The sequence below is a fragment of the Diabrotica virgifera genome, chromosome 5, assembly GCF_917563875.1.
Source record: "Diabrotica virgifera virgifera chromosome 5, PGI_DIABVI_V3a".
In the NCBI taxonomy this organism is placed as follows: Eukaryota; Metazoa; Arthropoda; class Insecta; order Coleoptera; family Chrysomelidae; genus Diabrotica; species Diabrotica virgifera.
Window position 1 is genome coordinate 59,091,513 of NC_065447.1, and position 22,634 is coordinate 59,114,146.

The 22,634-nt window shown below is 33.0% G+C and overlaps 1 protein-coding gene across 3 annotated transcripts in view; it reads right to left on the reverse strand.

Annotated features, from left to right (window-relative positions):
- LOC114331029 (uncharacterized) overlaps positions 1–22,634 on the reverse strand; it is a 443,107-nt gene that overhangs the window by 27,482 nt on the left and 392,991 nt on the right. For all 3 annotated transcript variants that reach the window (XM_028280506.2, XM_028280498.2, XM_028280491.2), the window contains exons 7-10: positions 17,501–17,770; positions 8,544–8,792; positions 4,792–5,103; positions 1,841–2,077 (exon numbers count right to left, since the gene is read on the reverse strand). In XM_028280506.2, the coding sequence (XP_028136307.1) occupies positions 1,841–2,077; positions 4,792–5,103; positions 8,544–8,792; positions 17,501–17,770 (1,068 nt within the window). The remainder of the gene's footprint in view (positions 1–1,840; positions 2,078–4,791; positions 5,104–8,543; positions 8,793–17,500; positions 17,771–22,634) is intronic.

A 22,634-nucleotide genomic window follows, 5' to 3' on the forward strand; every position in this document is an offset into this window, starting at 1 on the left:
ATGTGACCAAATAATGGGGTTTGGCAGTGTTGCCATGCCCTTAGAATAAATCGAGAAAGAGCATGAGATATAATATTAATTAATTTATTAAACATGGAAAACATACAATGGTAAAATGGGAGAAATTTTTTTAATTTTCTCTAATTATGTCGAAATATTTTCGGTACCTACGCATGTAAACATTCCGTATATGTATTTGGCACCTAGGAGTTTTCTATTGGTTCTTTGCAGCACGCGGTCATATTTCAACCAATACGCGGTGAGGTGCCAAACGCATATACGGAATGTTATTCGGTGCGAAATTCATATACGGAATGTTAAATATTCGTAGACCGAAAACGAGACTTTTCATTAGAATCAGTTAAAAGGAGATTGATTAAAATACTTGTTAATGTATTATTAAATAAAAATAAAACAATAATTATAGTATTTGGAATGTTATTTGGTGCGAAATTCATATGCGGAATGTTAAAAAATATCCGTAGATTAAAGAAGATGACTTTTTATTAAGTCAGTTAAAGAAGACTGATTTTAAAATAGTTTGTTTATGTATATTAAAGAAAATAAAACAATTATTACCTATATGGAATGTTATTTCATGAGAAATTTATAAATGGAATGGTATGGTATAGATTTGAGAGACTTTATTATTTCTTTATTTGACTATTTCGATTTCGCAGAATTTTTAATGACTTGCACCCAAACAATGTTTATATTTATTTTCAGCTATTCAATTCTGTTATTTCTGTTGAAGTTTAGGGCTGTGTGCTACCAGACGAAAATAGTCGTCTTTTTTTATCTACGGACATTTAGCATTTCGTATATAAATTTCGCACCAAATAGGTAACATTCCATATACTATACTGGTTTTATTTTTATTTAATAATACATTAACAAAATATTTTAAAATTAGTCTTCTTTAACTGACTTAATAAAAAGTCGTCTCTTTTAGTCTACGAATATTTAACATTCCGCATATGAATTTCGCACCGAATAACATTCCAAATACTATAATTGTTTTAATTTTATTTAATAATACGTTAACAAGTATTTTAAAATCAATCCCCTTTTAACTGACTAATAAAAAGTTATCTTTTTCCGTCTACGAATATTTAACATTCCGTATATGAATTTCGCACCGAATAACAATCCATATATGCGTTTGGCACCTCGTCGCGTATTGGTTGAAATATGACCGCGTGCCACAAGGAACCAATAGAAAACTTCTAGGTGCCAAATACATATACGGAATGTTTAGATGCTCACGGCATCTGGTGTTTTAGGATTATATTTTTAGTTTGTTATTAGATGAAAGTGCTGAGGAAAATTAGGAACAGAACTTACTTTTTTTAACAGGATTTTTTAGTTACGCTATAATTTGGCAGGCCAGAAAGTTTTTTCAAAAAATATTTAGAAGCCAGCAAGGATTTAAAAACAGGCGAATTAGATGGAGTAATAGATGAAAATGTAGGAGTGTCAAATTGAAAAGATAGAAGGGGCAAATCAGTCTGCGCTGTAAGTATGATGCATGTGAGCATGTGCCACTTAAACGTAAAAGGATTCTAAAGAAAACTATCCAGTCAAAAACCATCTTGAAAGTGGTATAAATATTACCAAAGTTTTTTAACCTTTTTGCAGGAAATGCTCAGAGTTAGATATATTATGTATCTTCACAAAACTAAAAAAACTACCACCAAATTGACGCTGTGATTACTAATATTTGGTAAACTACATCCCCCAAAACTTGGTTATTACAAAAAACAGTTAAGAGTGGTGAAGTGAAATTTTATTTTTATTTATTGATGTTTATGTTTCAAATATATAGAATTAAAATTTTTACCTTTCCCTTGCAAAGTTCTGTTGCAGGTGGTTCAAATTAGCAGAGTTGACTGCTTCGCCTACAGCAAAATTTACACTAGGTTGGGATATTTGAGGATAATATAGACCGTTGACGTCTTGTAGAAAATATGGCACTGGTGACGAACAAGTTAAGAGTTTAGGATCATCTATGGAAGGAAGACTGTAATGTCTAGGTGAACCGTTTTGTGGCATGTGTAAATTTGGGCTGCTGTAATCCCTGAAAATTAGACAAATACATTAAATTGAGAAGAACAGAATATTATAATAACCTGAAAAACCGCCCTAACTCAGATATTCTCTTATACAAGGTTTGTCTTTTTAGTTTTCGTATATAGCCACTTACAGAGCGCCATCACCACCTTCCGACACAAAATGTAACCTCAATATTTTGTTGATATAAACCTAGAGTTTCATTGCGATACAACAAGTCGTGTAAATACAGTAAATTTTTGAAATTAGCATGTCGGTCGAAAAATGGACTTTAGCCGAGAACATTTTCGAGCAATAATTTTTTACAATTTTCGGAGCGGATTATCCCAACAGCAATGTCTCTCTGAAATGGCTTCTGTATTCGGCAATGAAGCATCACACCAGTCAACCCGCTGGTATTGCGAATTTCAATGTGGTCGCTCCAGTCTCAAAGACGAATCCAGGCCAGGTCCACCCAAAACAGCAGTCACACAGCAAAACATTGATGCGGTTCGTCAGCTAATTAAGGATGACCGCCATGTAACATACCGGGAGATAGAGGCATCTTTGGTAATTTCAAAGACCTTGATCCAACAGATCCTACATGAAGAGCTGGACTTTACTAAGTTGGTTTCTCGTTGAATTCCTCATTTGCTCACAGAAGAGCGAAAAGCGGTTCGCTTTAATTGATGCCGAAAAACATTGGAACTGTTCAACAAAGGAAGTTCAAAAAACGTTTATAGTATTGTTAGTGGCGATGAATCTTGGATTTACTCCGAACCGTAAAATAAACACCAATCCGCGGTGTAGGTGTTTCACAATGAGGAAAAACCAACAAAAGTGATCCGTTATCGAAGTGTGTCAAAGAAAATGCCCAAATCTTAAATTATGAAATTTGATTTAAAATTAAAATAATGTCCTTAAAACTTATTTAAGCACTTCAACTCTATACCTAGTACGATTTTTGAAGAGTTTTGAAGTATACCTAGTACAAAAGAGTTTTGCTAGTACGATTCTACTAAATAAATTTTCTTTAATGAAAAATAAATAAATAATGAAAATAAGGCAAATTTAGATTATTTAGAAATGGTATCCGAATTCCGTCCCCCACCCATTCCCCGATAATATCTATGATTTTGTTTTGTAAAACATGATTTAAACAGTAATAATATTTATTGTATTAAATTTATTGAGATAAGAACATGTTTATACATTTTATGTATAACTTATATCTATGTATACTACTTACACATCCAAATTACCTATCTACACCACATTACTAATGAGGGTGTTTTGCTGAGAATGCAAAAAGAAAACGAGCTGTTAATCAAAATAAAAACAGCCAAAATCGAATACCTCGGTCACATCATGAGGAACACTTAAAGATATGGACTGCTGCATGATACACTTAACCAGGGACTGCTGCAACTAATCTTGCAGGGAAAAGGAGAAGAAGAGCGAGGACCAGGAAGGCGAAGGATTTCCTGGCTGAAAAATCTACGTACGTGGTTCAACGCAACAACCACAAATCTTTTCAGAGCAGCAGTGTGCAAAGTACAGATTGCCATGATGGTCGCCAAAATCCGAAACGGACAGGCACTACAAGAAGAAGACACATCCAAACATAAATCATAAACAAAATTTTTGACTTTGGTTGAAGATGAACACATCTCATGATACCATTAAAGCATTCTGAATACCTTATCCATTTTTTTCTTCACTTTTCTTGTCAAAAAACGTTTTCCACAAATGACACATGGTGTATCTTCAACACTAGAACTATCCTCATCATAGGTTGACACCAGTAGACGTCAAAGGGGACGGATTTAGGAATTTTGTTATATAAAATACGGCTGCTGCTCGTGACGAAACGAGTAGAGCTACACGGCTGTAGCAACTCAAATATAATACTCAAAGAGCATTCTACTATTATCAATCGCTAAATAAGTCCAAACTTATTTTGAAGAGTAAATATAATTATTTAAAATTTATTACAAACTGTAGCAAGCTACTACAAAAACTATTTATGAAAAATTAAAGAGTAAATGAACTGATCAAAGAATCTACGCCACTGCCACTAGTAAACTGAATCGTTTTGAAGAGTATTCTTACTCTCTCGCAAGGTTGCAGTAACGCCAATAGAAGTTACAGTGGGGGACGAATTTAGGACAGGGGACGGATTGTGGGCACTTTACCTTAACAACTTTTGGGTCAAAATCTGATCATGTGGCAACAATTGCTTTAAAATATCGAAGAACGGTTATTTTTGATTGGTATATATAACCGTTTGTTAACAGGAAGTTATCGCGAAACTCCGACAAAGCAACACACAACGGCGAATCATCCTACACATTCTGCACAGTGCTCACACTGTCTAAAAGACAATAGAGTTCTTGGAGCTTCAAACATCGAGTTGTTAAACCATCCACCGCATAGCCTCGACAAGTCCCGACGACTTCTTCAGGTTCTCAAAGATCAAGAATTCAATTCGTGAGCAGCGATTCCAGTCGCCAGAAGAAATCATCGATGCCTTTAAAACATGCGGTGTCAACTGAAAACAGGAATAACTGTTTTAGCAATTGGTTTGAACGTATGCAAATGTGTATCGATCTTGGTGGGACATATTTTGAAAAGCAATAAAGTACTCTAAGTCTATATATTTTTTGTTTTTATGGCTATATTCAAAACTAAAGACAAACCTCGTATCAAGTCTACTGTAAAAAAGCTACTTTATCAACTTACTTTTCCCTTTCTCTGTCCTTTTCTTTTTTACATAATAAGTTATTTAGTGGATCGAAAGGAACTTTTTGTTTGACATTTTGGGCATTGCTGGTCAACATACTCTGTGCTTCGTGCTGAAGCATAAACCATCTAAGTTTTTCTCCTCGACTATCAAAGGCGATACCTTGGTCCTGGTATGGACTCCTGTTGGCCGTTTTTCTGGCTCTATTGAATAAATTTCTAGCCGTTTGCAGACATTCGGAATAGTTTTGGGGAAACAGGCCTGGTCCAGAGACTCTTCGTTCGTTCATGGTCATCTTTCCATCCAAATATCTAAAAATAAATTATAATAATATGTAGAGCATTTCAAAAGTATACAAAAAAATATATGTGAACAAATATATAAAGGAAAACGACCAGAATGAACCATAAGTACAATATAGGGATTAAAAAAAGCATTTGACGATAAAAATAAAATTAATAAGACAGTTTGAAGAAATTGCAGAAAAACGAATAACCTGTGTTTATTTCTGTGTATATAACCTGTGTTCGAATTTATTCGTAAATGTAAGTTTGGATTTATGACAAAAACCTTTTGCATTTTATAGAATATGTATGGATCTTACTACTTTTCATCAGCTTTGTTGCTTCTTTCTACTGCTTCTTTAATATTCTTGTGTTTGGCTCTTATTTCTTAAGTTGGGGAAGAATATAGATATCTTTTTGCTTGTAGTGACTCAAGTAAGTTCTGTTTCTGAGTCTGAAGTTCTTCGTTTGAAAACGTTCTGAACGTGTTCCAGTTTTCCATGCTTAACATTTAAGGATATGTTTACATTTTTCGTCAAAATTGCTTTTTTTTCTTTTTTTACTACTCTTTTTGTTTCATAATTTTGCCTTATTACGCCAGTCAATGGGAGCAAGAATAGGATACTACCTCCGAATTCTATCCTACTGCATGGATTTTACTGAAATTTTGGGAATAAATAGCTTCTACTTATCTGTTTATTCAAAATCTACCCTATGCCGATATCTGCTTTTACCTTATTGGTGGTTCCCACCCCTTCTCGGGGGTGGAAAATTTTTTGGTTAAAATAACCACGTAAATCGCTAGAGAACCTAATTCTAAGCAAAAACTGTTCTATATATTTTTTTTAAACTCAATACTTTTTGAGTTATTCGCAGTTGAAATTGGCCATTTTCATTGAAAAATGACACCTTTTCGGACGGATTTTTGCGAATACCCTAAAAACTATGCATCTAACGAAAAACTATATTAAATATTTTTTTAGCTCATAAAAAAGCAAAGAGATTCGTTCCTTCATAAATCTTTTACTTATAATACAAAAAGAGATATGGTAGGTGAAAAGAGTTTGTTTTTTTTTTGGTGCATGCTCTAATCGGTGTATTTAAAAAAAATAACTTGAAATACCAGAGAAACGGTCGATTTTATGTGTATAATGATATTAATACCTTTCGTAGTGCTTGAAAATACCTTTAAAACGAGCAATATCAAATATTGATCACATTCAAACTAAGCGAGATATGCTGCAAAAAAGTAAAAAGTTGATGGCTAATGTATTTTAAGAAAAAATGAGAAGTATATCTAACCCCTCTTCCGACATAATTTATATGCATCGTTTTCCTTCTACAATACTTTTTATTATAGTGTTGTTTCTATGTTTAAAAAGTTAGACGGGTTTAAAATGAATGGTTTTTGAAAAAAATAAGATCAAATTATAGAGCGCATTTTTAAATTTTCTTAGAAATCATCCTATTTCGCCATACTTGTAAATGATAAGAGATACAGTAATGAAAAATAAAAAACAAAATTTTTATCTAAAAAGACCCTACATATTTGTGCAGTATCTTTTGTTCGTATCTCTTATCATTTTCGTGTTACATGGAGGAATAGGAAGATTTTTAAGAAAATTTAAAAATGCGCTCTATAATTTGATTTTATTTTTTTCAAAAACAGTTTATTTTAAACCCGTCCAACTTTTTGAACATAGAAATAACACTACAATAAAAAGTATTGTAGAAGGAAAACGATAGGTATAAATATATTTAAATAGGATAAAAAGGTACCCATTTAAAGTCTGACGGATGAGGGGTTAAATATACTTCTCATTATTTCTTAAAATACGTTAGTCATCAATTTTTTGCAGCACATCTCGCTCAGTTTGAATGTAATTGACATTTAATGTTGCCCATTTTAAGGTTTTTTCAAGCACTACAAAAGGTATTAGTACCATTATACACGTAAAATCTACCGTTTCACTGTTATTTCAGGTTAAATACACCGATTTGAGCATGCACCAAAAAAAAACAAACTCTTCTCACCTACCATATCTTTTTGAAGTTATACTTGTTTAAGCGCGATTGAGGGTGAAATTTTAACATTCCCGGCGCATGCGCACAACGACAGTATGGAGTCGATAAATCTTCTAAATTATATAGCGCAACTAAGGTGTGCGTGAAAAGAATATATTAGTGTAGTGTTTTTAATAAATATATTTATTATAATTTCTGTGTCTTTGGGAGTACGGTGATAAATATTATTGAAAATGTTTATTCAATTATCTATGTGTCACCGCGATTGTCATTATTATGACCGAGAAATAATCGTAGGTAAGGGTAACCTCGGTAGCTCGTCGATAGAGCATTCGCCTAGAGATCGGAAGGTCCCTCGTTCGAATCCCGGACAATGCATAGTTTTTTTGGTATTCTTTTAGTTCTTTCTAAAATTAATTTAATATTTAAATACAATACAAAAAAAACTGTTTAAAGTAGATAATACCTATATTGATTTTGTTGAAATTATAAATATGTAGAAGTATAACTTCTTACGTGCGTACAAAGTACACACACATTCTTTTTTTGTATTATATCAAGAAGATTTATGAATAAACGAATCTCTTTGCTTTTTTTATGAGCTACAAAAATATTTTATATAATTTTTTCGTTAGATGCATCGTTTTTAGGGTATTCGCAAAAAACCGTCCGCAAAGGTGTCATTTTTCAATGAAAATGGTCAATTTTCTACCACGCATAACTCAAAAATTATTGAGTTTTCAAAAAAAATTATAGAACAGTTTTTGCTTACAATTAGGTTCTCTAGCCATTTCCGTGGCTATTTTAACCAAAAAATTTTCTACACCCGAGAAGGGATGGGAGCCGCCCCCATGATAAAAGCATACATCGGCATACTTTGTTTTTCGATATATTCCCTACTTACTGTGAAAATATCAAGTAAATCGATGTAGTAGGATGGAAGTCGGAGCCAAATACCCTCATTGACTGCCCTATATGTATTCTGTCTTCTTGATACCCTGTGGTCAGCCACTTTTGTATATTTTTCTTATTTAATATAATTTATCTAGACCTTTTCCCTTCCAATTGCTTCTTCTGCTGCTAGGTGTATTTAGGTTTTTATATTTTCATATCGTTCTTCATTCGTAATTCCTTGTATATCTTTCGTTTTTTCATTTATTATTGTTTAGGAACTTAATTTTCTAGGATTGGTATTTTGGAATTTCAACCATATATACGCCAACAAATTGTGTGAAATAATCACTGTATTAGATAGACATTCCAATCAAAATAAAATCTCTCATGGACAAATTCATTTTAAAATTAATATTGCCATGTAAAATAATTACGACAATTTTGTATCTAATAATTATTTGATTTATGGTTATAAAGTATACTTTCTAAGTATTTCAAGGAAAAAGATGCTAAAGTGAAATATATTATTAGGTTTATATTGGACATACCTAATTGAAGACAGCCATTTTCTATCTTTGGATATAGCATTAGAATGATGCCTCCATTCGGCAGTTTCCAAGTCGACTACATATTGAGGAAGAAGTTTCCAACCCTCTGTGGCCACCATTTTGACTGCTTCCATAATGAAAGCCAATTCAGCATCGTTTATAAAATATGGAAGACTTATTCTGGTAAAACCTGGTCTCAGAAGCTCCAGGGTGGAATTTTCAACTCCAAGATTTAGACTACTTAATCGTCTGAAAAAAAAATGGGATCTCTAAAATAATTTGAAAAGCAATAACAGCAAATTTTTAAAAATGATTTATACGCCAGTCAATGGGAGCAAGAATAGGATATTACCTCCGAATTCTATCCTACTGTCATTCAAAGTCTACCCTATGCCGATGTGTGCTTTTATCTTGGGGGTGGTTCCCACCCCTTCTTATTGGAACATTTTTTGGTTAAAATTACCACGGAATTCGCTAGAGAACCTAATTCTAAGCAAAAACTGTTCTATATTTTTTTGTTGAAAACTCAATACTTTTTGAGATATTCGTGGTTGAAAATTGGCCATTTTCATTGAAACATAATACCTTTTCGAACGGTTTTTTGCGATTATCTTAAAAACTATGCGTCTAACTAAGAAACTATATTAAACATTTTTGTAGGTTATAAAAAAGCAAAGAGATACTTGCCTTCATAAATCTTTTAGTTATAATACAAAAAGAGATATGGTAGGTGAAAATAATTTGTTTTCTGGTACATTCTCAAATTGGTGTATTCAACTTGAAATAATAGAGAAACGGTTGATTTTAGGTGTATAATGCTACTAATACCTTTTGTAGTGCTTAAAAAGACCTTTAAAATGAGCTATATGAGTGTAATTTTAAATTTTCTTAAAAATCTTCTTTTTTCTCCATGTAACTTGAAAATGATAAGAGATACAGTAATGAAAAATAAAAAGTAAGTTTTTATCTGAAAAAGTCCTATATTTTTGTGTGGTATCTTTTTTTCGTATCTCTTATCTTTTTCGAGTTACATGGAGGAAAAGGAAGATTTTTAAGAAAATTTAAAAATGCGATCTATAATTTGATCTTATTTTTTTTTTTTCAAAAACCATTCATTTTAATCCAGTCCAACTTTTTGACCATAGAAATGACACTATAGTAAAAAGTATTGTAGAAGGAAAACGATGTATTTAAATTCTGATGGATGAGGGGATAAATATACTTCTCATTTACTCTTAAAATACAGTAGTCATCAACTTTTTTGCAGAATATCTCGCTTAGTTTGAATGTAATCGACATTTAGTATTGCTTATTTTAAAGGTCTTTTTAAGCACTACAAAAGTTATTAGTATCATTATACACCTAAATCGACAGTTTCTCTGTTATTTCAAGTTGAATACACCGATTTGAGCATGCAGAAAAAAAACAAACTCTTCTCATATCCCTCTTTGTATTTTAACTAGAAGATTTATGAAGCAACGAATCTCTTTGTTTTTGTATCTACAGAAATATTTTACATAGTTCTTTTGTTAGATGCATAGTTTTTAAGGTATTCGCAAAAATCCGTCCGAAAAGGTGTTATTTTTCAATGAAAATGGCCAATTTTCAACCACGAATAACTCAAAAAGTATTGAGTTTTCAAAAATAATTATAGAACAGTTTTTGCTTAAAATTAGGTTCTCTAGCCTCTTCCGTGGCTATTTTAACCAAAACATATTTCACCCCCGAGAAGGGGTGGGAACCACCCCAAGATAAAAGCGCACATCGGCATAGGGTAGACTTTGTTTCTTGAGCTATTCCCTACTTACTGTGAAAATATCAAGTAAATCGATGTAGTAGGATGGAATTCGGAGCCAAATACCCTCATTGACTGCCCTATTAGTGTTAGTGAAGCAATTTAACAATATTGAATCTACAAGGAAAGAATTTTCCTGTATACCATCAGTCACAAAACGTTTAATGAAAAATTCTTGATAAAAGGTATAAAATTTATTAAAATCTCTGTAAGTTCTACATCATAGAACGTTTTCGATACTTAAAATATCATCATCAGTGTTTAGACTTGTTGATCACAAGCTGGGCTACCAAAGAAATACCAGGGTATAAACCCTTTAAATGGTATAAAAAAGTTGTTATATTAGCATACTTTTGCTTAAAATTTCGAACTTTTAAATTCCAAAAATTCCAAAATTTTATCCATCGTTTGAAATTTTAACCAACTATGCTAATGTAACAAATTGTTATACCATTTAAAGGGTTTATACCCTTGTTTTTCTTTGGTGGCTCAGTAGCTATAAACTTTCTGTGATGTATCCCTTACAGGAATTTTAATAAATTTTATACCTTTTGTAAAGGATTTTTAATTAACTTTTTTTAACAATATTGATTTTAGTTGATTTTTATTTGTCATCTGCAAGGACACAGTAAAATCATGCCAACAATAATTATTAAATCCCTTAGTAATTTACCTGTCACAATTTGCGGACATTTTTAGATAATAAGTGCCACTGAACTTGACGAAAATAGAATATCTCCATTAATTTAGATAACGTATGTTTTGAGGAAGTTATTAATGTATTTCGTCGGTTAATGTCACTGTCATGAACTTAACACCTGGTATTACTACAGAAAATTATGTATTTTAAAAGATTTCTTTTAAAGATTCGGTACGTTTATGATTTCTTTTTTTTTTGGTAAAGAAAAGGATGTTCAAGAAATCCATAAACGTTACCATACCTATTTAAGTGTCGAATTATTTTTTCCAGTTCTACGACTACTATTTTTTTAAGTTTTAAAACGTTTGAGTCAATACTTTTCCTGTTTTATTTTAGTTATGAAACTACATTAAAAATATTCATCTTTTTTATGTAGACATGTCCCTGTGTGTTTTTTCAATGTGCCTCCAATAAGTTGTTCCATCGTGTTCGTGGTCTCCCCACTGATCGTCTTCCTATTACGGAACCGTCTCTCTTTCCTTACTCCTCTATTTGTTGTCATTCGGCATATGTGGTCATTCTATTCTCCTCTTCTGTTTCTTGCCCAGTTTCTTGCCCAGTTAATGTTCCCCACCGTGCATCTCCGTCGTATATCTGTACTTCTAGCTCTGTCCCATAGTGTCATACCATCTTTTCGAGGTTTTCATCTCTGATGTTTCTAGCATTATTTTTGTCCTCTCTGTGTCAGATCGTATTTCTGCCGCGTATGCCATTATTGGTCTGATGACTGTTTTGTCAATTCTGCCTTTCATTTCTTTTCCGATATTTTTATTTATCCATATTGTTTCATTCAAGCCGCCTGCGGCTCTGTTTGCTCTATTCACTTAATCTTCCACTTTCGAGCTAGATAGTATGTGATGCCTAGATATTTAAACTCCATTAGGCAAAATAAAAGTCTTATTCTAGAGATGACGAGACGTCAATTGCGATGTATACGCATGTCTTGTTGATTACGAGAAAGCGTTTGATCGAGTACAGCACGCCAAGATGATGCAAATATTAAAAGAACTCGCAATTAACAACTAAGATCTGAAAATAATTAGAAACCTTTACTGGAATCAGACTGCAAACCTCAGAGTTGACGGTGAACTCACCGAATATGTCAAAATCATGCGTGGAGTGAGGCAAGGCTGCATTTTGACCCTCCTAATTTTCAATCTTTACTCTGAAAGAATATTCATCGAAGCTTGGCACGAAACTGAAAAAGGTATCCTACTAAACGGGTACCGGCTAAATAACATCAGGTATGCAGATGATACCATAGTATTTGAGGACAACCTAGAAGACCTACAAGTCCTCATGAACAAAGTCACGTATTATAGTCAACAATATGGACTCAATATAAACGTAAAAAAAAACAAAGCTTATGATCGTCAGCAAGAAAAAGATAACAGAAGATCAACTCTATATCAACCAAACCCCTGTAGAAAGAGTGAGACACTACAACTACATCGGCACCATAATAAATGAAGAATGGACCAACAACCAAGAGATAAGAGCTAGATCATCGGAAAAGCTAGATCAATCTTCAACCGTATGGGCGCGTTTTTCAAGAGCCACAACCTTTCCCTTGGTATAAAAGTAAGAATGCTGAGATGCTACGTCTTCTCTGTCCTTTTTTTATGGTGTTGAATCCTGGACCTTGAACGAAGATATGTGCCGAAAATTGGAAGCATTTGAGATGTGACTATATCGGAGAATTCTTAAAATCCCATGGACTGTTCGGGTCACAAATGAGGAGGTCCTTATAAGAATGCGGAAGAACAGAGGGGTACTAACCACCATCCACCATCAAATCTCGAAAGTTGGAATACTTGGGACACATTATGCGAAATAAATCCAGATAAGCCCTCCTATAAGCCATGCTGCAAGGAAAAATATTTGGAAAGCGAGGTCCAGGAAGAAGAAGAACATCCTGGTTAAAGAACCTCAGAACCTGGTTCAACACAACATCTGTGCAGATTTTCTGCGTTGCTGTGGATAAAATGAAGATTGCCATGATGATCGCCAACATTCGTCACGGACAGGCACATCAAGAAGAAGAAGAAGGCAAAATGATACAGGCAAAAAAAACTAAAGAAAAGTAAACTTTATAACAGGAAGTATGTACATATTAGAGATTGTTTAATCTGACTTATTTTTCATTATTCATTATTTGGAGGAAAGGCGAAACCCAAGCGACTCCATCTTTAAACAAATAAATATTAAAAAAAATTTTTGGATTTCTTAAGTCCGAAATAAACTCTCTTATACATATACCCTATCCTTCTAAAATTTGCAAGGAAAAAGGGGTGATGGATGTAGAGACATGGGGAATATAAAATATGCATTTCACAACACATCAATTCATCAAGGCAAAGATCAACAAATTTGTATCCTAGTACTCAATACGTGAGTAAATGCCTTTCCTATTATTTATTTTGGCTATAGGACTGGTAGAAAAGAATTCTTGTTGATGAAATCAAAACATCAATAGTACTTCAATTTCTGCTTACATTAGGTCGTCAGTGGAAACGACAATATGATAAAAAAACGACAGTATGATAAGAAAACCCGAAATAAAGCAAAATTCTGCATAACTAGGTTAAGTTGGGTTAAGTCACCGTCATGAAACAAGTTATTGACGTATTTTCTGATGGTTTCCAGTAATAATTAACAAAAATAGTTTTAATCGTCAAACTGAATCTGGTTTTTGGAAACTGAAAATGTATTTTTAGTTTTTTACTGATACGTACCGTACCTATGTTTGTTAATATAGATAATCAGTTGAGCACACGAAGTCAAACAATAATTATTTTAAAGCAATTTAATAACAAATACATAACAATTAAATAAAACAATAAAGAATTCAACAAATAAATTGAAACTAGTTGTTTTAAAGTCAATAGCATAAAAAATTTCAACGTAAAACGAATAATGTTTAAATTGTTTTTATTTTTTTTTTGTATTTCTTGGTAGTCAGTGATAACACCTCTAGTCCTTATGCAAGCTTCAGTTTGCTTGGGCACGCTCCTAATCAAACTATCAAAATTCTGTTGTGGTAGGTTGCTCCATCCTTTAAGAGCAGCTTGTGCTAGCCGTGTGTTTTGTGGATTATCCCGGCGATCTCTAATTTTAATTCTTTTAAGCGTATCCCACAAATACACTACAGGGTTAAGCTCGGGTGAGCAAGCAGGCCACTCCAAACAAGGGATACCTTCTGCTTCAATGATGTCTCTAGTCACTCTAATCGTATGTGGAGGTCCATTATAATGCAAGAAAATTAAATTTTCTCCTGTTGCACCTCTCCAGAGCCTAACTACAGATTATCAACAGACCTGTAAGCAGTTAAAGTTGATTGGATGAAAATTAAAGGATTTTTTTTACGGGTCACAATTCCTCTCCAGAACATTACACTTCCCCTTGTATATTTGTGAACAGATCTGACAGTTTTCGTTCTTGCTTGTCTTCCTTGACCTCTAAGTACGCGATTTCATGGGTCATCTGATTTTACACAAATCCTGACTTTTTCTGAAAATAGTACATTTTGCCAATTCCCAATGTTCCAGTTTTGGTGGTGAAGACTCCAATTTAGGCGATCAATCTTGTGCTGCCTGGATAACTCGGGAACCCATAACTGTCTCCTGCTGTATACTTCTTGGCACGAACTCTTCTTATCGTTTCAACTGAAACAGTTACACCTGTACCCTAACAACACAAAACATTCCAGGAATGTACTATCAAAGTTCTATTAATGTTTGAATGTACTGGACATTCAAGGAACATTCGGTGAATATCTGATTAAGTTATTCGCGGAATGTTACCACAAGACATTCTATGAACATACTACCAATGACCTATATTTTAAGAGAGGCCATTTACTATTCAATTTGCATTAATTTTCAAATTTTCTGCGCGTGTATATGTATTTAGGCAATCCAAACCACGAACCACGTGACTTCTGGTTCTGGTTGGCATGGCATACAGGTTACAGAGGTTATGTTTGTAATATCATTTCATTTCATCATTTCACTGTTTATCGTCATATTTTGGATTCATTTGGATTTCGTTTGCTGTATTTTGTGAACTTTATAAACTTTACCACACTGCAAAGTGATTATTTAAGGAAATTATTATTGGAGACACCAGATGTTTGGAGAAAGGTAGGGCAAACAATTTTTATCAATGTTTTTCTCTGATATTTATCAATATTGATGAATTTTGCAAGCAATAACATTATTTCTTTTATTGTTTTAGATATTTATTGAAGCTGAAAATAAGTGGGGATTTAGATCCATATACAATTCAGTCAGAATTGGATTTTACCATAAAGTGCATTCCACCAAATTACTATTATAGATATTATAGATGAAAGCATACAAAAGGCTTCAGGCACATAAATATTTTACAGCTGGATTTGTTTTTAAAGTTGGAGTAAAGTTGGAAGTCACAAGCAACAACTTCGTAAGTAAGTACAAGAATATTGAGGAAATCCAGCTCCTGGATACTACTGGGCAAACTAGAAGATTGAAGAGGACAAAGCCTTTTGAACTAGTTTGAGTGATAGTGAAAAGCAGAGAATAATGCTTGTGTGCATGTGTATGTTAGAATAGTGCGGTTAGAAAAGCAGAGCATAGTGCTTGTGTGCCTGTTAGATTAGATAAGAGACGCTATGGGTAAGCTCTTCATTTTAAGGAACAGTAGTAATTTAGGTTAAATTAAAATTGCTCATTGGTCAGAGTTATGACCAGATTGTAATTCTAATGAACAATTCAATACAATGAATCGTCATCGTAGTGATGATTATGGAAAAAATATAAGACAAGATTTTGTGCAATAAAAATGTTTATATTTATCAATGATGTATTATTTGGTATGGCTACATATACAGTCGGAAAAATGAAAGAATACCCATGAATGAACATATAAAACACACTGTATTTTCCTGTCACCGTGTCACAAAGAAAATTGTCCAGTGCAAGTAACAATAATTATTACATGTACTTGTGCTGACCAGTTTTTTGTGTGACACAGTGACAGGAAATTACAGCGTGTTTTATATGTTCGTTCATGGGTATTCTTTCATTTTTCCTACTGTACTTCTGGTATATCGTCGGTGATGTGACAATACCTCCTATCTGCTTTTTCATGAATTTTGTAGGAGATGAAAAGTTTGTTTGGGCCACCTCGTGTTTTCATATATTTTTTGATTTGTTTTGTAGTAAATTCAACTATCTATTTACTACAAAACAAGTCAAAACTTACGTATGAAAACAGGAGGTGACCGTAAAAAATGTTTTTCGTCTCCTGCAAAACTCATGAAAAAACATATAGTAGGTATTGTCACATCACTGACGATATATTTCAGGGAATGTCTAAAAAATATACTTTGAATGTCCTAAGAACATTCATGGAATGTTTCAACAAGACATTCAGTCTAATATACTGCGAATGTTCAAAGAACATTCGTAGACATTCATGGAATGTTCCAACAAGACATTCAAGGAATGTTTAAAATGCTGACACAGCACTTTCCTGGGACTTTCCAGGGACGTTCGTGTGCTTTTGGGGACATTCCAGGAATGTTTTCAATGTCCTGTGTGTACCTTCTAGGAACATTCCTGGAATGTTTTGTGTTATTGGGGTAGCTTCCAAAAGCTGCCTTTGGAGCTGCAGGTGAGAAATGGTTGGGTGCCTTCCAGCTGATTGGACAATTAAACGATCATGGCGAGCCGTTATTACTTTTTGGCGACTTTCCCTTGCTTTATTTTTGAGCTTTCCTAGGTCCTGTTACCTAGCATTAGGTTTTGGACTGAACGCCCTGTGTTACGCCTAGCTCTACAGCTGTCCCTCTGAGAACATTACTTGCTCCACAAGACCAACAATGTTTCCCAGTTGTAAGTTCTATAACCCCACATGAGGCATATTTTCGTTTTTGAACGCAAAAGTTAGTTTATTTATTTGGCTTTTACCTTTCTCTTTGTGAAGGCAGAGAAATCAACTCAACCACCCACATACACGTGGTATAGTCATATCATGCTTTGAGGTATATCTTGTTTAAATTTCACCCATCGCCAGGGTATAATATATAACACGCCAATGTAAGACTTTTGGTCGGCGTTTTAAGGGTTTTAACCCATGCATTTTTGGTGGCTTAGCATGTAGAGCTTGCTTAGAATACTGATGATGCTCTCTTTAGAGCGAAAACGTTCTGTCTTTTAATGTAGCCCTTTATTGGGGTATTAAATAAATATACCTTTTACACAGAAGATTTTTTTCAATTTTTATTTATTTTCGTTCAATTTGCAACTCAAGCAAATAACCTATACCGTACCGAGTTGTACTATCTGATTGTCTCATAGTAAGGTTGACTCATATTATCTCAAGTTTTTTCAAAAGAAATAAATATTACTTTGAAATACATGGTGATTCCATATTATAAATTTGGTTGTGTGTATTTCCATAGTAAAAACTATACTTTACCTATCTTCTAAAATAATATTTTCGTATTGATCTGCTAAGCTTTGGTCTATTCCCAAGAGTTCTTGGGCATATGCTCCAGAACAAGGACATCCTGCCCTCGCTTGAATCCCGAAGACATCGTTGAGAACAGCGCACACGAAATTATGGTGAAGAAAGCTTCCTCTAGGATGTCGTACGAGAAAGGAAAACACTGGTATCCTCTTTAGATTTGGTGAGTTATTTCCTAGGAGGATCAGTTCTGGAATGGTTCTGATGTGCTGAAGCATTTGTCTAAAAGAACAGAAATATTGATATTTAGTTAATATAGATCAGTTTAGTATTATTCATTGATGGATTCGACCGTTACTTGATGGAAGTATTTTATCTCACAATAAAACACTGAAAACTTTTGTTTTCTATACTTCCACAAAATTTATTATTTACAACTATGTGACTACAACTGTTTCGGCAGAGTGCCTTTCTCAAGTGATATAATTTACAATGTGTTTGCCTTTCTAAGTCTCTAACTGAAGAAGTTGAGGAGTGGGGAGCTGTTTGTCTCGAGTTGGTCATTCAGAATTATATCTGTATTTTTCAGTTTATTAATTTCCATAGATTCTAAAAAAGATAGCTTAAGGCCTTTATTTTGGATATGCAGAATTTGAAACTCTTCATTGAAAGAATGATTATGATCTAGAAGGTGAAGTGCGTATGTAGAAGTGTCTGTTTTTCTATTGTTGAAAGCCCTTTTGTGTTCTGCTATCCGTTTGTCAAAAGTTCTGCCAGTTTGACCGATGTACGTTTTTGGACAGTCACCATAAGTTAGTTTGTACACACCACTCTGTAGTTGCTTTCTCTTTCGGCTTTTATTGTTCTTAATATATTTGCTTAAGTTGCTGTTAGTTCTGAAAGCTGGTATTATTCCTTTCTTTTTTATGTATCTGGCTATTTTTGTTGTTATCTTGCCAGTATATGTGAGAGAGCAGAAGGTACTGGGTTCTTTCTGTGGTGGTGGATACACTAATTTCAGGGCTTTCTTATGGAGTTTTTGATTTAAAATTTTGTTAACTGTTTGTTCGTTATAGCCGTTGTTTACTGCTATTTGTTTAATGATGTTTAGTTCTATCTCGAAGTTATTTAATTCCCATGACAAAAAATAACACATTGTAAATTATATCACTTGAGAAAGGCACTCTGCCGAAACAGCTGTAGTCGCATAGTTGTAAATAATAAATTTTGTGGAAGTATAGAAAACAAAAGTTTTTCAGTGCTTTATTGTTAGTATTAATTATTTAAAATTCGGTTTGTTAAGATTAATTTAAATAATTTTTTATAAGAAGAAAACACGCAAAGTTAAAAGATCTGTTATTCAGATATGAACAGAAATTAGTTGAAATTACGAAGAGTGATCTTAAAATAAGATCTTATAATAATTGGTTTTCTTCGTTTTAGCTTTAAGCCGGGCTCAAACAACTCGTGTACTTATCGAATAATCCTTACTTGTGTATACTTGCCAATGTCTATTAAGCCAGATCATCCATTTCATAAGTCCATATTTGGAATAGTTTCATATTTTTTGCTAATTTTTTGCTAATTTATTACAACAAAAACAAATTTTTTGCTCCACCCCTAACCGAGAAACAATGGTTGATGTAGCTTAATATTATGTCACATCATCGATAGCCATATCTCGCGAACCTAAAGAGCTAGAAAATCGTACGACGCGGCATATTTTTTTGCTAATTTATTGCTGTCGATCTGCATATGCAACATACCCCAAAACCACCCCTGCTTCCCTTACAGCTAAACAACACCCCCAAAAAAACAACGAAAAATCTTGAAAAATGATTTTTGTGATATAGTTGACGGTTGATATTTAATTGCTAATTTTTTGCTGTCATTAGCCGTAAAAAACAAATTGTTTGCTCCACCCCTAAACGAGAAACAATGGTTGATGTAGCTTAATATTATGTCACATCATCGATAGCCATATCTTACGAACCAAAAGAGATAGAAAATTGTACGACGCTGCATATCGTTTTGTGAATTTATTGCTGTCGATCTGCATAGGCAACATACCCCAAAACGTCCCCTGCTACCCTTACATCTGAAGAGCACTTTTAATAAATAATTAAAAATCCTAAATTTTTGCCGTCTTAAATCGTTTGCATTTTTCGTTTCTGTAAACTTCGTTTTTCTTGGATCAAAATACAGCTGTGGACTTAATCTTATAAATCGATGAAGTATTAGTTTTTTTTTAATTCTTATTTATGACTATTTATATACTCAATCATACTAATGTATACTCAAAATGTCATTTAACCAAGGAAACTAAAATTTGGTAGACCCCCAATTTGTTGTGCTATGGAAGCTCACTCTTGTTTAGATAATACAGCCCAACAGCATTTTAATAAATTCATTTGGCTGCTGGAGATAAACGATTTTGTAATAATAAATCAAATTGAATGCATATAACTATTATCTATTCAGGTGTTATATCCAACTTCAGTTGACTTATATTAAGCATTCATTTTTTATTATATATATCTACATTTTTCACGTCAACCGCAACTATATCACAAAAATCATTTTTCAAGATTTTTCGTTGTTTTTTGGGGGTGTTGTTTAGCTGTAAGGGAAGCAGGGGTGGTTTTGGGGTATGTTGCATATGTTGATCGACAGCAATAAATTAGCAAAAAAATATGCCGCGTCGTACGATTTTCTAGCTCTTTAGGTTCGCGAGATATGGCTATCGATGATGTGACATAATATTAAGCTACATCAACCATTGTTTCTCGGTTAGGGGTGGAGCAAAAAATTTGTTTTTTACGGCTATGACAGCAAAAAATTAGCAATTAAATATCAACCGTCAACTATATCACAAAAATCATTTTTCAAGATTTTTCGTTGTTTTTTGGGGGTGTTGTTTAGCTGTAAGGGAAGCAGGGGTGGTTTTGGGGTATGTTGCATATGCAGATCGACAGCAATAAATTAGCAAAAAAATATGCCGCGTCGTACGATTTTCTAGCTCTTTAGGTTCGCGAGATATGGCTATCGATGATGTGACATAATATTAAGCTACATCAACCATTGTTTCTCGGTTAGGGGTGGAGCAAAAAATTTGTTTTTGTGGTAATAAATTAGCAAAAAATTAGCAAAAAAATATGAAACTATTCCAAATATGGACTTATGAAATGGATGATCTGGCTTAATAGACATTACTTGCCATGTCTTGTGAGTGGATTACTAATACAATTATTTAGTATATGAATTACTGGGGCCTACATTATGTGCAGGGCCCATATTCAGACCATTTCTTCTACTAGTAACCCACTCACACGACATGGAAAGTATACGCAAGTAACGATTATTCGCCAAGTACACGAGTCATTTAAGCCCGGTTTTAAATCCCAAAATGGCAGGTCATAAATTAAATCACATATTCTGATACCAAAAATAAAAAGTATTTCTATTAAACCGATTAAATTGTACCTTAGTACAAATGTGCACATAAAAAAAGTTACAACCCTTTGAAGTTACAAAATAAAAATCGATTTTTTCCAATATATCGAGAATTTTTTATTGAAAATGGACATATGTCATACTTACGACAGGAACATCTAAAAAAGCACTGATATTTTTGTTTTGTTTTTCTCTTAAATCCCTCCAAATATTTGTGTACGTTCCAATTACACTAATATTGTGGTATATACCATTAGTTAAACACAATGTTTTTAAAACTTTTTTGTCTCTTAGTACTTTTTCGGTAAGCCAGTTTTTATGGAGATATTTTGAACATTTGTAAAATCCACCACATATTTTTAAATGGATTACATTTTAAGATTACAGAGAGCTGGTAATAATATTTATTATGAAAATAATATTCTATAGTTTACTTAACCATTTACAAATGTGGTGGCTTTTACAAATGTTCAAAATATCTCAATAAAAACTGGCTTATCGAAAAAGTACTAAGAAGCAAAAAGGTTTTACAAACATTGTGTTTAAACTGACAATGTTTTAAAAACATTGTATTTAACTAATGGTATATACCACAATAATAGTGTAATTGGAGCGTACAAAAATATTTGGGGGGGTTTAAGAGAAAAAAACACAAATATCACTGTTTTTTAGATGTTCCTGTCGTAAGTATCCCCATTTTCAATAAAAAATTCTCGATATATTGGAAAAAATCGATCTTTATTTTGTAACTTGAAAGAGCTGTAACTTTTTTGGTGGGCTCATTTGTACTAAGGTAAGTTAGGTTTAATCAAACTATTTTTAGTCCCAGCATAGGTATATGTGATTTAATTTATGACGTGCCTTTTTGTTACACCCTGTATAATTAATGTATAAAAAAAATTAAATTCATTATCGTGTATTGACAGCTTAATTATCCATTTGTCACAGAGTAATGACTATTTTTCATTAAACTTAATTTGCAACGAAAATACAGACATAACTGTGTCATGGTCCGAATACTTCTGCAGTTTTATTTTTACAAGTAGTCATGGTTTAGATTTTGTTGCTAGTCGTTAAAGATTATTTGTAAACATGCTCTATTTTTGGAACAATGGCAAACACATATTGAGTTTATGAGCTATTGTTTGATTAACTTTACTTTTAGCGTATCATTTTTACCAGCAAAACAGCAAATTAGAAATGAAAATATTTCACAAATAACAGATAACAGATAAAATTCTTTCAATTCTCCTACATCTAGAAATTATTGTCACTGATAGAATAAAATGTTAATTTTTGATAATTAAAAAAACAAATATGGTGTATCTGTGAAAGGATTATTTTTGTAATCTTCATTGATCTAGAAAATGAGTCTTCATTGATTTAGAACATATGATCTGGAATTCCTTGACCAAAGAGAATTTCCTCACAACGAAATTGTAATTGAAAGTACAATAAATGCCAATTGCAAACAACGAAATATATTTATATGAGCAACAATAACCAAAGCAGAAACAGGATCGGTCAGAACATTACCATCGACGACTTTAACTTTGAGCGCGTTAGAGAATTTAAGTATCTTGGAACAACAATAACTGAAGACAATAACGGATCACAAAAAATAAACAATAGGATACAAGACAACAGATGTTTTTATATCCGTCCACACCGTATAAAATCGAAACATCAAACA